The sequence below is a fragment of the Procambarus clarkii genome, chromosome 56 (assembly GCF_040958095.1).
Source record: "Procambarus clarkii isolate CNS0578487 chromosome 56, FALCON_Pclarkii_2.0, whole genome shotgun sequence".
Lineage (NCBI taxonomy): Eukaryota > Metazoa > Arthropoda > Malacostraca > Decapoda > Cambaridae > Procambarus > Procambarus clarkii.
In genome coordinates, this window is record NC_091205.1 from 7540410 (window position 1) to 7555857 (window position 15448).

General features: G+C 55.9%; 1 protein-coding gene across 1 annotated transcript; it reads right to left on the reverse strand.

Moving 5' to 3' along the window:
* Nucleotides 1-8402: 8402 nt before the first annotated feature.
* LOC138353068 (putative cyclin-dependent serine/threonine-protein kinase DDB_G0272797/DDB_G0274007) lies at nucleotides 8403-9241 on the reverse strand. Its single transcript, XM_069305710.1, has 2 exons — nucleotides 9200-9241; nucleotides 8403-9065 (listed from the first exon to the last, which is right to left on the reverse strand). The coding sequence occupies exons 1-2, from the start codon at nucleotides 9239-9241 to the stop codon at nucleotides 8403-8405; spliced, it is 705 nt and encodes a 234-aa protein (XP_069161811.1).
* Nucleotides 9242-15448: the final 6207 nt, after the last annotated feature.

Below are 15448 nucleotides of genomic sequence, written 5' to 3' on the forward strand. Positions count from 1 at the left end.
CACTGTGTGGGGGCGGGGCTGGTGCTTGTCACCCTGAGGGACTCCTGGGGCTCCCCAGTGTTGTGTGTGTGGGGCGGGGCTGGTGCTTGGCACCCTGAGGGACTCCTGGGGCTCCCCAGTGTTCACTGTGTGGGGGCGGGGCTGGTGCTTGTCACCCTGGGGGACTCCTGGGGCTCCCCAGTGTTCACTCTGTGGGGCGGGGCTGGTGCTTGTCACCCTGAGGGACTCCTGGGGCTCCCCAGTGTTCACTGTGTGGGGGCGGGGCTGGTGCTTGTCACCCTGGGGGACTCCTGGGGCTCCCCAGTGTTCACTGTGTGGGGGCGGGGCTGGTGCTTGTCACCCTGGGGGACTCCTGGGGCTCCCCAGTGTTCACTGTGTGGGGCGGGGCTGGTGCTTGTCACCCTGAGGGACTCCTGGGGCTCCCTAGTGTTCACTGTGTGGAGGCGGGGCTGGTGCTTGTCACCCTGAGGGACTCCTGGGGCTCCCCAGTGTTCACTGTGTTGGGCGGGGCTGGTGCTTGTCACCCTGAGGGACTCCTGGTGCTCCCCAGTGTTGTGTGTGTGGGGCGGGGCTGGTGCTTGTCACCCTGGGGGACTCCTGGGGCTCCTCAGTGTTGTGTGTGTGGGGCGGGGCTGGTGCTTGTCACCCTGGGGGCCTCCTCGGGCTCCCCAGTGTTGTGTGTGTGGGGCGGGGCTGGTGCTTGTCACCCTGAGGGACTCCTGGGGCTCCCCAGTGTTCACTGTGTGGGGGCGGGGCTGGTGCTTGTCACCCTGAGGGACTCCTGGGGCTACCCAGTGTTCACTGTGTGGGGGCGGGGCTGGTGCTTGTCACCCTGGGGGACTCCTGGGGCTCCCCAATCATCTACCTGTCAGTAGTTTATTGGCCGCGAGGAACATCCCAGCAAACAATTTTAGGTTGCCACAACATATCTGGAAAGTATTTGAAAGTATTGGAAACGTTTGTTTTATCGTATCAGATACGATATTGTGTGTGGACTTAAATAGGTTTCCAAAACTTATAACCAAGACATATGTATCTAACACTAATTTGAGATGTTGTGGCAACTTTACACTCCTAACATGAGTCATTCATAATCCATTCATATACCAATATGAATCTCTTATGAAAGGTTTGAGCCAATAATCTGAACCCTTTTCACATCTTTGTGTTTAAAGTTAAATTTCTTGAAATTAAATTATATTTTATATCATATTATTTTTATTATATTTTATATTATATTATTATTTTCAATTTAAATATTAAAACCAATTTAAGGGTAAAAAAAATCTAATAATTTATATTTCTTTTATTATTTACTAACAATTATAATTATTTACTAACGGAGAGAGGGGAGGCTGTAAGGCGGAGAGTGGCGGCTGTGGCGGACAGTGGCGGCGGTGGCGGATAGTGGCGGCGGGCGGACAGTGGCGGCGGGCGGACAGTGGCGGCGGCGGGCGGACAGTGGCAGCGGGCGGACAGTGGCGGCGGTGGCGGATAGTGGCGGCGGGCGGACAGTGGCGGCGGTGGCGGACAGTGGCGGCGGGCGGACAGTGGCGGCGGGCGAACAGTGGCGGCTGTGGCGGATAGTGGCGGCGGGCGGACCGTGGCGGCTTTGGCGGCGGTGGTGGACAGTGGCGGCGGGCGGACAGTGGCGGCGGCGGGCGGACAGTGGCGGCGGCGGGCGGACAGTGGCGGCGGCGGGCGGACAGTGGCGGTGGCGGGCGGACAGTGGCGGCGGCGGGCGGACAGTGGCGGCGGCGGGCGGACAGTGGTGGCGGCGGGCGGACAGTGGCGGCGGCGGGCGGACAGTGGCGGCGGCGGGCGGACAGTGGCGGCGGCGGGCGGACAGTGGTGGCGGCGGGCAGACAGTGGAGTCGGCGGGCGGACAGTGGTGGCGGCGGGCGGACAGTGGTGGCGGCGGGCGGACAGTGGTGGCGGCGGGCGGACAGTGGTGGCGGTGGCAGACAGTGGTGGCGGTGGCGGACAGTGGTGGCGGTGGCGGATAGTGGCAGCGGGCAGACAGTGGCGGCGGGCGGACAGTGGCGGCGGTGGCGGATAGTGGCGGCGGGCGGACAGTGGCGTCGGGCGGACAGTGGCGGCGGTGGCGGATAGTGGCGTCGGGCGGACAGTGGCGGCGGTGGCGGATAGTGGCGACGGGCGGACAGGGCGGCGGCGGGCGGACAGTGGCGGCGGGCGGACAGTGGCGGCGGGAGGACAGTGGCGGCGGTGGCGGATAGTGGCGGCGGCCGGACAGTGGCGGCGGGCGGACAGTGGCGGCGGGCGGACAGTGGCGGCTGTGGCGGATAGTGGCGGCGGCGGGCGGACAGTGGCGGCGGCGGGCGGACAGTGGCGGCGGCGGGCGGACAGTGGCGGCGGCGGGCGGACAGTGGCGGCGGCGGGCGGACAGTGGCGGCGGCGGGCGGACAGTGGCGGCGGCGGGCGGACAGTGGAGGCGGCGGGCGGACAGTGGAGGCGGCGGGCGGACAGTGGAGGCGGCGGGCGGACAGTGGAGGCGGCGGGCGGACAGTGGTGGCGGCGGGCGGACAGTGGTGGCGGCGGGCGGACAGTGGTGGCGGCGGGCGGACAGTGGTGGCGGCGGGCGGACAGTGGTGGCGGTGGCAGACAGTGGTGGCGGTGGCGGACAGTGGCGGACAGTGGCGGCGGTGGCGGACAGTGACGGCGGTGGCGGACAGTGGCGGCGGTGGCGGACAGTGGCGGCGGTGGCGGACACTGGCGGCTGTGTCTGGCGGTGGTGGCGGGCGGTGGCGGGTGGCGGCGTCTGTGATGAGTGGTGGCGGCTGGCGATGGTGGGTGGTGGCGGCGGTGGTGGTGGGTGGTGGTGGCGGCGGTGGTGGTGGGTGGTGGTGGTGGCGGTGGTGGTGGGTGGTGGTGGCGGTGATGGCGGCTGGTGGTGGTGGCAGCTGGTGGCGGTGATGGCGGCTGGTGGTGGTGGCAGCTGGTGGTGGTGATGGCGGCTGGTGGTGGTGGTGGTGGCGGCTGGTGGTGGTGGCAGCTGGTGGCGGCTGGTGGCGGTGATGGCGGCTGGTGGTGGTGGTGGTGGTGATGGCGGCTGGTGGCGGGCGGTGGTGGCTTGTGGCGGCTGGTGGTGGCGGCGGTGGTGGGTTTTGGTGGTGGTGGTGGTGGTGGGTGGTGGTGGCGGCTGTGGTGGGTGGTGGCGGTGGTGTCGGCGGCGGCTGTGGTGGGTGGTGGCGGCGGCGGCGGTGATGGGTGGTGGCGGCGGCGGTGGTGGTGGGTGGTGGTGGCGGCGGCGGTGATGGGTGGTGGCGGCGGTGGTGGTGGCGGCGGCGGCTGGTGGTGGTGGGTGGTGGTGGTGGGTGGTGGCGGCGGGTGGCGGTGGTGGGTGGCGGTGGCTGGTGGCGGGTGGCGGCTGGTGGTGGGTGGTGGCGGCGGGTGGTGAGTGGCGGTGGTGGGTGGCGGTGGCTGGTGGCGGGTGGCGGCGGGTGGCGGCTGGTGGCGGGTGGTGGCGGGTGGCGGGTGGTGGCGGGTGGTGGCGGGTGGTGGGTGGTGGCGGGTGGTGGTGGGTGGCGGGTGGCGGCGGGTGGTGGGTGGTGGCGGCGGGTGGTGAGTGGCGGTGGTGTGTGGCGGTGGCTGTTGGCGGGTGGCGGCTGGTGGTGGGTGGTGGCGGGTGGCGGCTGGTGGTGGGTGGTGGGTGGTGGCGGGTGGCGGCTGGTGGTGGGTGGTGGCGGGTGACGGCTGGTGGTGGGTGGTGGCAGGTGGCGGCTGGTGGTGGGTGGTGGCGGGTGGCGGCTGGTGGTGGGTGGCGGCTGGTGGTGGGTGGCGGGTGGCGGCGGGTGGCGGCTGGTGGTGGGTGGCGGGTGGTGGCGGCTGGTGGTGGGTGGCGGCGGGTGGCGGCTGGTGGTGGGTGGTGGCAGGTGGCGGCTGGTGGTGGCTGGTGGCGGGTGGCGGCTGGTGGTGGGTGGTGGCGGCGGGTGGTGAGTGGCGGTGGTGGGTGGCGGTGGCTGGTGGCGGGTGGCGGCTGGTGGTGGGTGGTGGCGGGTGGCGGCATGTGGTGGGTGGTGGCGGGTGGCGGCTGGTGGTGGGTGGTGGCGGGTGGCGGCTGGTGGTGGGTGGTGGTGGGTGGTGGCGGGTGGCGGCTGGTGGTGGGTGGCGGCTGGTGGTGGGTGGCGGCTGGTGGTGGGTGGTGGGTGGCGGGTGACGGCGGGTGGCGGCTGGTGGTGGGTGGCGGGTGGCGGCGGGTGGCGGCGGGTGGCGGCTGGTGGTGGGTGGTGGCGGCTGGTGGTGGGTGGTGGCGGGTGGCGGCTGGTGGTGGGTGGCGGCTGGTGGTGGGTGGTGGGTGGTGGCGGGTGGCGGCTGGTGGTGGGCGGCGGGTGGCGGCGGGTGGCGGCCAGCTGGGACACACCCTTCACCACTGAAGGTCTGAGCAGAACTAACCATATGTCTCTCTCACCCACCAGCCCAGTGTTGCCAGCTCGCGCTCTCAAAATGTTTCCTTCAAAGATTGTATATTATCTTTGAACAACAAGTTTGATTATCAAGGAAATAATGCATATATTATTGTCACATTAATACTGTGCAATATCTTATTACATTCCTGCTAAATAATTATAATTTGAAACAGGACAAAAAATCCAACATATATATAAAAACCAACATTAGAGATCACGAGGCCTAGGCCTCGCCTGTGACCACACATCCTGCCTCCCTGGCCTGCTACTCTCTCACACCTCACACTCTTAACTCTCTCATAATCACTCTCACTCTCTTACTCTGTCACTCTTACTCTCTGTCACTCTTACTCTGTCACTCTTACTCTGTCACTCTTACTCTGTCACTCTTACTCTCTGTCACTCTTACTCTCTGTCACTCTTACTCTCTGTCACTCTTACTCTGTCACTCTTACTCTCTGTCACTCTTACTCTCTGTCACTCTTACTCTGTCATTCTTACTCACTCTCAGTCACCCTTACCCATTCATACTCACTCTCTCACTCTTACTCTCATACTCTTACTCTCAATTACTCTTACTCCCAATCACTCTTACTCCCAATCACTCCTACTCCCAATCACTCCTACTCTCAATCACTCCTACTCTCATTCTTACTCTTACTCTTACTCCCAATCACTCTTACTCTCAATCACTTTTATTCTCATTCTTACTCTTACTCTCACTCTTACTCTTATTCCCAATCACTCTTACTCCCAATCACTCTTACTCTCAATCACTCTTACTCTCAATCACTCTTACTCTCAATCACTCTTACTCTCATTCTTACTCTTACTCTCAATCACTCTTATTCTCATTCTTACTCCTACTCCCAATCACTCCTACTCTCAATCACTCTTACTCTCAATCACTCTTACTCCCAATCACTCTTACTCTCAATCACTCTTACTCTCAATCACTCTTACTCTCAATCACTCTTACTCTCATTCTTACTCTTACTCACTCTTACTCTCAATCACTCTTATTCTCATTCTTACTCCTACTCCCAATCACTCTTACTCTCAATCACTCTTACTCCCAATCACTCTTACTCTCAATCACTCTTACTCTCAATCACTTTTACTCTCAATCACTTTTACTCTCAATCACTCTTACTCTCAATCACTCATACTCTCAATCACTCTTACTCTCAATCACTCTTACTCTCATTCTTACTCTTACTCACTCTTACTCTCAATCACTCTTATTCTCATTCTTACTCCTACTCCCAATCACTCTTACTCCCAATCACTCTTACTCTCAATCACTCTTACTCCCAATCACTCTTACTCTCAATCACTCTTACTCTCAATCACTCTTACTCTCAATCACTCTTACTCTCATTCTTACTCTTACTCACTCTTACTCTCAATCACTCTTATTCTCATTCTTACTCCTACTCCCAATCACTCTTACTCTCAATCACTCTTACTCCCAATCACTCTTACTCTCAATCACTCTTACTCTCAATCACTTTTACTCTCAATCACTTTTACTCTCAATCACTCTTACTCTCAATCACTCTTACTCTCACTAACTCTCAATCACTCTTACTCTCACTCTAACTCTCAATCACTCTTACGCACTATTACTCACTCTTTCTCTCAGTCATCCTTACTCACTCTCATACTCACTCTTACTCTGTCACTCTTACTCTTTGTCACTCTTACTCTCTGTCACTCTTACTCTCTGTCACTCTTACTCTCTGTCACTCTTACTCTCTGTCACTCTTACTCTGTCACTCTTACTCTCTGTCACTCTTACTCTCTGTCACTCTTACTCTCTATCACTCTTACTCTGTCATTCTTACTCTGTCACTCTTACTCACTCTCAGTCACCCTTACCCATTCATACTCACTCTCTCACTCTTACTCTCATACTCTTACTCTCAATTACTCTTACTCTCAATCACTCTTACTCCCAATCACTCCTACTCCCAATCACTCCTACTCTCAATCACTCCTACTCTCATTCTTACTCTTACTCTTACTCCCAATCACTCCTACTCCCAATCACTCCTACTCTCAATCACTCCTACTCTCATTCTTACTCTTACTCTTACTCCCAATCACTCTTACTCTCAATCACTCTTATTCTCATTCTTACTCTTACTCTCACTCTTACTCCTACTCCCAATCACTCTTACTCCTACTCCCAATCACTCTTACTCCCAATCACTCTTACTCTCAATCACTCTTAGTCCCAATCACTCTTACTCTCAATCACTCTTACTCTCAATCACTCTTACTCTCAATCACTCTTACTCTCAATCACTCTTACTCTCACTAACTCTCAATCACTCTTACTCTCACTCTAACTCTCAATCACTCTTACTCTCATACTCACCCTTACTCTCAATCACTTTACTCTCACTCTTACTCATTCTGTCACCCTTACTCTCACTCTTACTCACTCTGTCACTCTTACTCACTCTCAGTCACTCTTACTTATACTCACTCTTACTCACACTTACACACTCTCTGGCACTCTCACTCACCTTAAGTCACTCTTACTCACTCTTACCCACTCTCGCTCACTCTTACTCACTCTAGTTAATAAGAACACGCCAATATAAGACAACAAAACGTTTTCAGATTCTTTCTCACCACTTTCCAGCAACTTTTATAATTTATATAAATTATCTTAGGGAATAATACATAAATTATATATTTAAACATGATATTAGTGTTTAGTGGAATGCATAAGGAGTCAAATTGTGTTAAAAAGAGCGATTTTTAGAAAATTTGGAAAACTACTTTTTTCTGTACATATTATAACTAAATGGATTTTAAAGGTTTCACTCAGCCAATATATATCATTCACAATTTATTAATGAATTTTACAAAAAAACACCATAAATTTTATATTTAAACATGTAAAAACTATTTGTTTTACATTTGGAAGAAAATAATTGTAGAAAAACAATTTATAATTAAACCTTTGTGTTTGGATTTTTGGAGTAAAAGTTTCTCAAAGGCTCTCCTGCACCATTCTCAATGCAAATCATTCTCACACCTATGGGAAGAGATAGGCGAACGTTGTGTAGATGATTTGTGTTTGCTGGGATATTAGTTTCCGCTGATAAGCGACATTCATTTCGTCATAAGTCTTCGCGAATAACCCTTCACGGGAACGCCGGGACGCATCCGACCCCGCGATCGTCGTCACCCGTTGTCGCAATTTCGTATAGTCAATATTTACTTATTAAATACGTGCATATGTGACATACTAAACATACTAGCTTACCTTGAAAAGCTTCATAGAAAACACCAACCTTACCTAACCTTCATAGTATGTTAAGATAAGCATCTTATTGCTTCGTAATTACAATTATTACTTAAGCTATTATAAGTATAGGTTAAGTAATAATTGTAATTACGAAGTAATAAGATGCTTATCTTAACATACTAAGAAGGTTAGGTAAGGTCGGTGTTTTCTATGAAGCTTTTCAAGGTAAACTAGTATGTTTAGTATGTCACATATGCACGTATTTAATAAGTCAATATTGACTGTAAGAAAGTACGAGAACGGGCTGATCGTCGTCACACCTAAGGCAAACACAACAACAACAACAACCGTGTGTGAATGGGTTGGTTAGGCCACGTCGATCTGTCTTCAACTGGACACAAAATGCCTGCCAATGGTCCACCTCTTTGTGACATTAGTTCCTTAATCATTCCAAATATGCAGCTGGGAGCCTCCCTGTTGTTCCTACTGAGGAGCTGTGTTATACTGTCCCGTGGAGCGGCTACACCATTATAAATATCACTCATTCTTAAGTTGCATTTAATAACATTTAAGTAAATATTTCTGGAGAAGTAGAAGTAACCAGTGATAAGTGCGTGCCTAAACAACAAGGCTGATTGAGTTTACTGTATGGGTGCTTCCTCTCACACTAAATTATATAATTACCTAGTTAATTATATCTGATGCTGTAATTACTGCTGTATCTGCTGCTGTATCTGCTGCTGTAACTGCTGCTGTATCTGCTGCTGTATCTGCTGCTGTAACTGCTGCTGTATCTGCTGCTGTATCTGCTGCTGTAACTGCTGCTGTGTCTGCTGCTTTAACTGCTGCTGTAACTGCTGCTGTAACTGTTGCAGTATCTGCTGCTGTAACTGCTGCTGTAACTGCTGCTGTATCTCCTGCTGTAACTGCTGCTGTAACTGCTGCTGTATCTGCTGCTGTATCTGCTGCTGTAACTGCTGCTGTAACTGTTGCTGTAACTGCTGCTGTATCTGCTGCTGTAACTGCTGCTGTAACTGCTGCTGTAACTGCTGCTGTAACTGCTGCTGTAACTGCTGCTGTAACTGCTGCTGTAACTGCTGCTGTATCTCCTGCTGTAACTGCTGCTGTAACTGCTGCTGTAACTGCTGCTGTATCTGCTGCTGTATCTGCTGCTGTATCTGCTGCTGTAACTGCTGCTGTAACTGCTGCTGTATCTGCTGCTGTATCTGCTGCTGTATCTGCTGCTGTATCTGCTGCTGTAACTGCTGCTGTATCGGCTGCTGTATCTGCTGCTGTAACTGCTGCTGTATCGGCTGCTGTATCTGCTGCTGTAACTGCTGCTGTATCTGCTGCTGTAACTGCTGCTGTAACTGCTACGAACCTGAATTGCTGGGAGTAATTAGTGAGGCAATTTCAAAGTGCCAAGCTGGCAGTAAATTTTATCTCTTATTTAATAAATTACAATATAAATCACATACATAAGTTTAAGAAGGCAATACTACATTACGTTAGGAGTCTCGTGGTGAGCAAGTAGTCTAGTGAAGGCCATAGGCGGAGCTCAGGCTGATGCGCGCACCAACACTCCTCTTAATCTCCTTATACCGCTCCCTGTACAACAACAACAACAACAAAAACAACAACAATCAAAACAACAACAATAACAAATAAACAGGCGACCAAAAAAAATGATATTTCCAATTCATATAAAATTATTCTAAGGTTCTTCAACACCCACTGAGTGTATCGTGTGGGGCCACAACACCCACTGAGTGTCTGGTGTGTGGGGCCACAACACCCACTGAGTGTCTGGTGTGTGGGGCCACAACACCCACTGAGTGTATCGTGTGGGGCCACAACACCCACTGAGTGTCTGGTGTGTGGGGCCACAACACCCACTGAGTGTCTGGTGTGTGGGGCCACAACACCCACTGAGTGTATAGTGTGGGGCCACAACACCCACTGAGTGTCTGGTGTGTGGGGCCACAACACCCACTGAGTGTATCGTGTGGGCCACAACACCCACTGAGTGTCTCGTGTGTGGGGCCACAACACCCACTGAGTGTATCGTGTGGGGCCACAACACCCACTGAGTGTATCGTGTGTGGGGCCACAACACCCACTGTGTGTCTGGTGTGTGGGGCCACAACACCCACTGAGTGTCTGGTGTGTGGGGCCACAACACCCACTGTGTGTCTGGTGTGTGGGGCCACAACACCCACTGAGTGTATCGTGTGTGGGGCCACAACACCCACTGAGTGTCTCGTGTGTGGGGCCACAACACCCACTGAGTGTCTGGTGTGTGGGGCCACAACACCCACTGAGTGTATCGTGTGTGGGGCCACAACACCCACTGAGTGTTTGGTGTGTGGGGCCATAACACCCACTGAGTGTCTCGTGTGTGGAGCCACAACACCCACTGTGTGTCTGGTGTGTGTGCCACAACACCCACTGAGTGTCTGGTGTGTGGGGCCACAACACCCACTGAGTGTCTGGTGTGTGGGGCCACAACACCCACTGAGTGTATCGTGTGTGGGGCCACAACACCCACTGAGTGTCTGGTGTGTGGGGCCACAACACCCACTGAGTGTATCGTGTGTGGGGCCACAACACCCACTGTGTGTCTGGTGTGTGGGGCCACAACACCCACTGTGTGTCTGGTGTGTGGGGCCACAACACCCACTGTGTGTCTGGTGTGTGGGGCCACAACACCCACTGTGTGGCTGGTGTGTGGGGCCACAACACCCACTGTGTGTCTGGTGTGTGGGGCCACAACACCCACTGAGTGTATCGTGTGGGGCCACAACACCCACTGAGTGTCTCGTGTGGGGCCACAACACCCACTGTGTGTCTGGTGTGTGGGGCCACAACACCCACTGTGTGTCTGGTGTGTGGGGCCACAACACCCACTGAGTGGCTGGTGTGTGGGGCCACAACACCCACTGTGTGTCTGGTGTGTGGGGCCACAACACCCACTGTGTGTCTGGTGTGTGGGGCCACAACACCCACTGAGTGTCTCGTGTGTGGGGCCACAACACCCACTGTATGTCTGGTGTGTGGGGCCACAACACCCACTGAGTGTATCGTGTGGGGCCACAACACCCACTGAGTGTCTCGTGTGTGGGGCCACAACGCCCACTGTGTGTCTGGTGTGTGGGGCCACAACACCCACTGAGTGTCTGGTGTGTGGGGCCACAACACCCACTGAGTGTATCGTGTGGGGCCACAACACCCACTGAGTGTCTCGTGTGTTGGGCCACAACACCCACTGTGTGTCTGGTGTGTGGGGCCACAACACCCACTGTGTGTCTGGTGTGTGGGGCCACAACACCCACTGAGTGTCTCGTGTAGGGCCACAACACCCACTGAGTGTCTCGTGTGGGGTCACAACACCCACTGTGTGTCTGGTGTGTGGGGCCACAACACCCACTGAGTGTCTCGTGTGTGGGGCCACAACACCCACTGTGTGTCTGGTGTGTGGGGCCACAACACCCACTGAGTGTATCGTGTGGGGCCACAACACCCACTGAGTGTCTGGTGTGTGGGGCCACAACACCCACTGAGTGTCTGGTGTGTGGGGCCACAACACCCACTGAGTGTCTGGTGTGTGGGGCCACAACACCCACTGAGTGTCTCGTGTGTGGGGCCACAACACCCACTGTGTGTATCGTGTGTGGGGCCACAACACCCACTGAGTGTCTGGTGTGTGGGGCCACAACACCCACTGAGTGTATCGTGTGTGGGGCCACAACACCCACTGTGTGTATCGTGTGTGGGGCCACAACACCCACTGAGTGTATCGTGTGTGGGGCCACAACACCCACTGAGTGCCTGGTGTGTGGGGCCACAACACCCACTGTGTGTCTGGTGTGTGGGGCCACAACACCCACTGAGTGTATCGTGTGTGGGGCCACAACACCCACTGAGTGTCTCGTGTGTGGGGCCACAACACCCACTGTGTGTCTGGTGTGTGGGGCCACAACACCCACTGTGTGTCTAGTGTGTGGGGCCACAACACCCACTGAGTGTCTGGTGTGGGGCCACAACACCCACTGTGTGTCTGGTGTGTGGGGCCACAACACCCACTGTGTGTCTGGTGTGTGGGGCCACAACACCCACTGTGTGTCTGGTGTGTGGGGCCACAACACCCACTGTGTGGCTGGTGTGTGGGGCCACAACACCCACTGTGTGTCTGGTGTGTGGGGCCACAACACCCACTGAGTGTATCGTGTCGGGCCACAACACCCACTGAGTGTCTCGTGTGTGGGGCCACAACACCCACTGTGTGTCTGGTGTGTGGGGCCACAACACCCACTGAGTGTCTGGTGTGTGGGGCCACAACACCCACTGAGTGTCTCGTGTGTGGGGCCACAACACCCACTGTGTGTATCGTGTGTGGGGCCACAACACCCACTGAGTGTCTGGTGTGTGGGGCCACAACACCCACTGAGTGTATCGTGTGTGGGGCCACAACACCCACTGTGTGTATCGTGTGTGGGGCCACAACACCCACTGAGTGTATCGTGTGTGGGGCCACAACACCCACTGAGTGCCTGGTGTGTGGGGCCACAACACCCACTGTGTGTCTGGTGTGTGGGGCCACAACACCCACTGAGTGTATCGTGTGTGGGGCCACAACACCCACTGAGTGTCTCGTGTGTGGGGCCACAACACCCACTGTGTGTCTGGTGTGTGGGGCCACAACACCCACTGTGTGTCTAGTGTGTGGGGCCACAACACCCACTGAGTGTCTGGTGTGGGGCCACAACACCCACTGTGTGTCTGGTGTGTGGGGCCACAACACCCACTGTGTGTCTGGTGTGTGGGGCCACAACACCCACTGTGTGTCTGGTGTGTGGGGCCACAACACCCACTGTGTGGCTGGTGTGTGGGGCCACAACACCCACTGTGTGTCTGGTGTGTGGGGCCACAACACCCACTGAGTGTATCGTGTGGGGCCACAACACCCACTGAGTGTCTCGTGTGTGGGGCCACAACACCCACTGTGTGTCTGGTGTGTGGCCACAACACCCACTGAGTGTCTCGTGTGGGGCCACAACACCCACTGAGTGTATCGTGTGTGGGGCCACAACACCCACTGAGTGTCTCGTGTGTGGGGCCACAACACCCACTGTGTGTCTGGTGTGTGGGGCCACAACACCCACTGTGTGTCTGGCGTGTGGGGCCACAACACCTACTGAGTGTATCGTGTGGGGCCACAACACCCACTGTGTGTCTCGTGTGTGGGGCCACAACACCCACTGAGTGTCTCGTGTGTGGGGCCACAACACCCACTGAGTGTATCGTGTGTGGGGCCACAACACCCACTGTGTGTCTGGTGTGTGGGGCCACAACACCCACTGTGTATCTGGTGTGTGGGGCCACAACACCCACTGTGTGTCTCGTGTGGGGCCACAACACCCACTGAGTGGCTGGTGTGTGGGGCCACAACACCCACTGTGTGTCTGGTGTGTGGGGCCACAACACCCACTGTGTGTCTGGTGTGTGGGGCCACAACACCCACAGTGTATCTGGTGTGTGGGGCCACAACACCCACTGTGTGTCTCGTGTGGGGCCACAACACCCACTAAGTGGCTGGTGTGTGGGGCCACAACACCCACTGTGTGTATCGTGTGTGGGGTCACAACACCCACTGTGTGTCTGGTGTGTGGGGCCACAACACCCACTGTGTGTCTGGTGTGTGGGGCCACAACACCCACTGTGTGTCTGGTGTGTGGGGCCACAACACCCACTGTGTGTCTGGTGTGTGGGGCCACAACACCCACTGTGTGTCTCGTGTGGGGCCACAACACCCACTGTGTGTCTCGTGTGGGGTCACAACACCCACTGTGTGTATCGTGTGTGGGGTCACAACACCCACTGTGTGTCTAGTGTGTGGGGCCACAACACCCACTGTGTGTCTGGTGTGTGGGGCCACAACACCCACTGTGTGTCTCGTGTGGGGCCACAACACCCACTGTGTGTCTGGTGTGTGGGGCCACAACACCCACTGTGTGTCTGGTGTGTGGGGCCACAACACCCACTGAGTGTATCGTGTGTGGGGCCACAACACCCACTGAGTGTATCGTGTGTGGGGCCACAACACCCACTGTGTGTCTGGTGTGTGGGGCCACAACACCCACTGTGTGTCTGGTGTGTGGGGCCACAACACCCACTGAGTGTATCGTGTGGGGCCACAACACCCACTGAGTGTCTCGTGTGGGGCCACAACACCCACTGAGTGTATCGTGTGTGGGGCCACAACACCCACTGAGTGTATCGTGTGTGGGGCCAAAACACCCACTGTGTGTCTGGTGTGTGGGGCCACAACACCCACTGTGTGTCTGGTGTGTGGGGCCACAACACCCACTGAGTGTATCGTGTGTGGGGCCACAACACCCAATGAGTGTCTCGTGTGTGGGGCCACGACTCCCACTGAGTGTATCGTGTGTTGGGCCACAACACCCACTGTGTGTCCGGTGTGTGGGGCCACAACACCCACTGTGTGTCTGGTGTGTGGGGCCACATCACCCACTGAGTGTATCGTGTGTGGGGCCACAACACCCACTGAGTGTATCGTGTATGGGGCCACAACACCCACTGAGTGTATCGTGTGTGGGGCCACAACACCCACTGAGTGTCTGGTGTGTGGGGCCACAACACCCACTGTGTGTCTGGTGTGTGGGGCCACAACACCCACTGTGTGTATTGTGTGGGGCCACAACACCCACTGAGTGTCTGGTGTGTGGGGCCACAACACCCACTGTGTGTCTGGTGTGTGGGGCCACAACACCCACGGTGTGTCTGGTGTGTGGGGCCACAACACCCACTGAGTGTCTGGTGTGTGGGGCCACAACACCCACTGTGTGTCTGGTGTGTGGGGCCACAACACCCACTGAGTATATCGTGTGTGGGGCCACAACACCCACTGAGTGTATAGTGTGTGGGGCGACAACACCCACTGAGTGTATGGTGTGTGGGGCCACAACACCCACTGAGTGTCTGGTGTGTGGGGTCACAACACCCACTGTGTGTCTGGTGTGTGGGGCCACAACACCCACTGTGTGTCTGGTGTGTGGGGCCACAACACCCACTGTGTGTATCGTGTGGGGCCACAACACCCACTGAGTGTCTCGTGTGTGGGGCCACAACACCCACTGAGTGTATCGTGTGTGGGGCCACAACACCCACTGTGTGTCTGGTGTGTGGGGCCACAACACCCACTGTGTATCTGGTGTGTGGGGCCACAACACCCACTGTGTGTCTCGTGTGGGGCCACAACACCCACTGAGTGGCTGGTGTGTGGGGCCACAACACCCACTGTGTGTCTGGTGTGTGGGGCCACAACACCCACTGTGTGTCTCGTGTGGGGCCACAACACCCACTGTGTGTCTCGTGTGGGGTCACAACACCCACTGTGTGTATCGTGTGTGGGGTCACAACACCCACTGTGTGTCTAGTGTGTGGGGCCACAACACCCACTGTGTGTCTGGTGTGTGGGGCCACAACACCCACTGTGTGTCTCGTGTGGGGCCACAACACCCACTGTGTGTCTGGTGTGTGGGGCCACAACACCCACTGTGTGTCTGGTGTGTGGGGCCACAACACCCACTGAGTGTATCGTGTGTGGGGCCACAACACCCACTGAGTGTATCGTGTGTGGGGCCACAACACGCACTGTGTGTCTGGTGTGTGGGGCCACAACACCCACTGTGTGTCTGGTGTGTGGGGCCACAACACCCACTGAGTGTATCGTGTG

What these genes read in the sequence shown, in the direction of transcription:
- LOC138353068 (XM_069305710.1), bottom strand. Translation starts at nt 9,241, where the DNA reads ATGGCCTTCACTAGACTACTTGCTCACCACGAGACTCCTAAC. An exon ending in CTCACCACGAGACTCCTAAC is followed by an intron (nt 9,066 to 9,199) that starts GTAATGTAGTAT and finishes TCAGGTTCGTAG; the next exon opens with CAGTTACAGCAGCAGTTACA.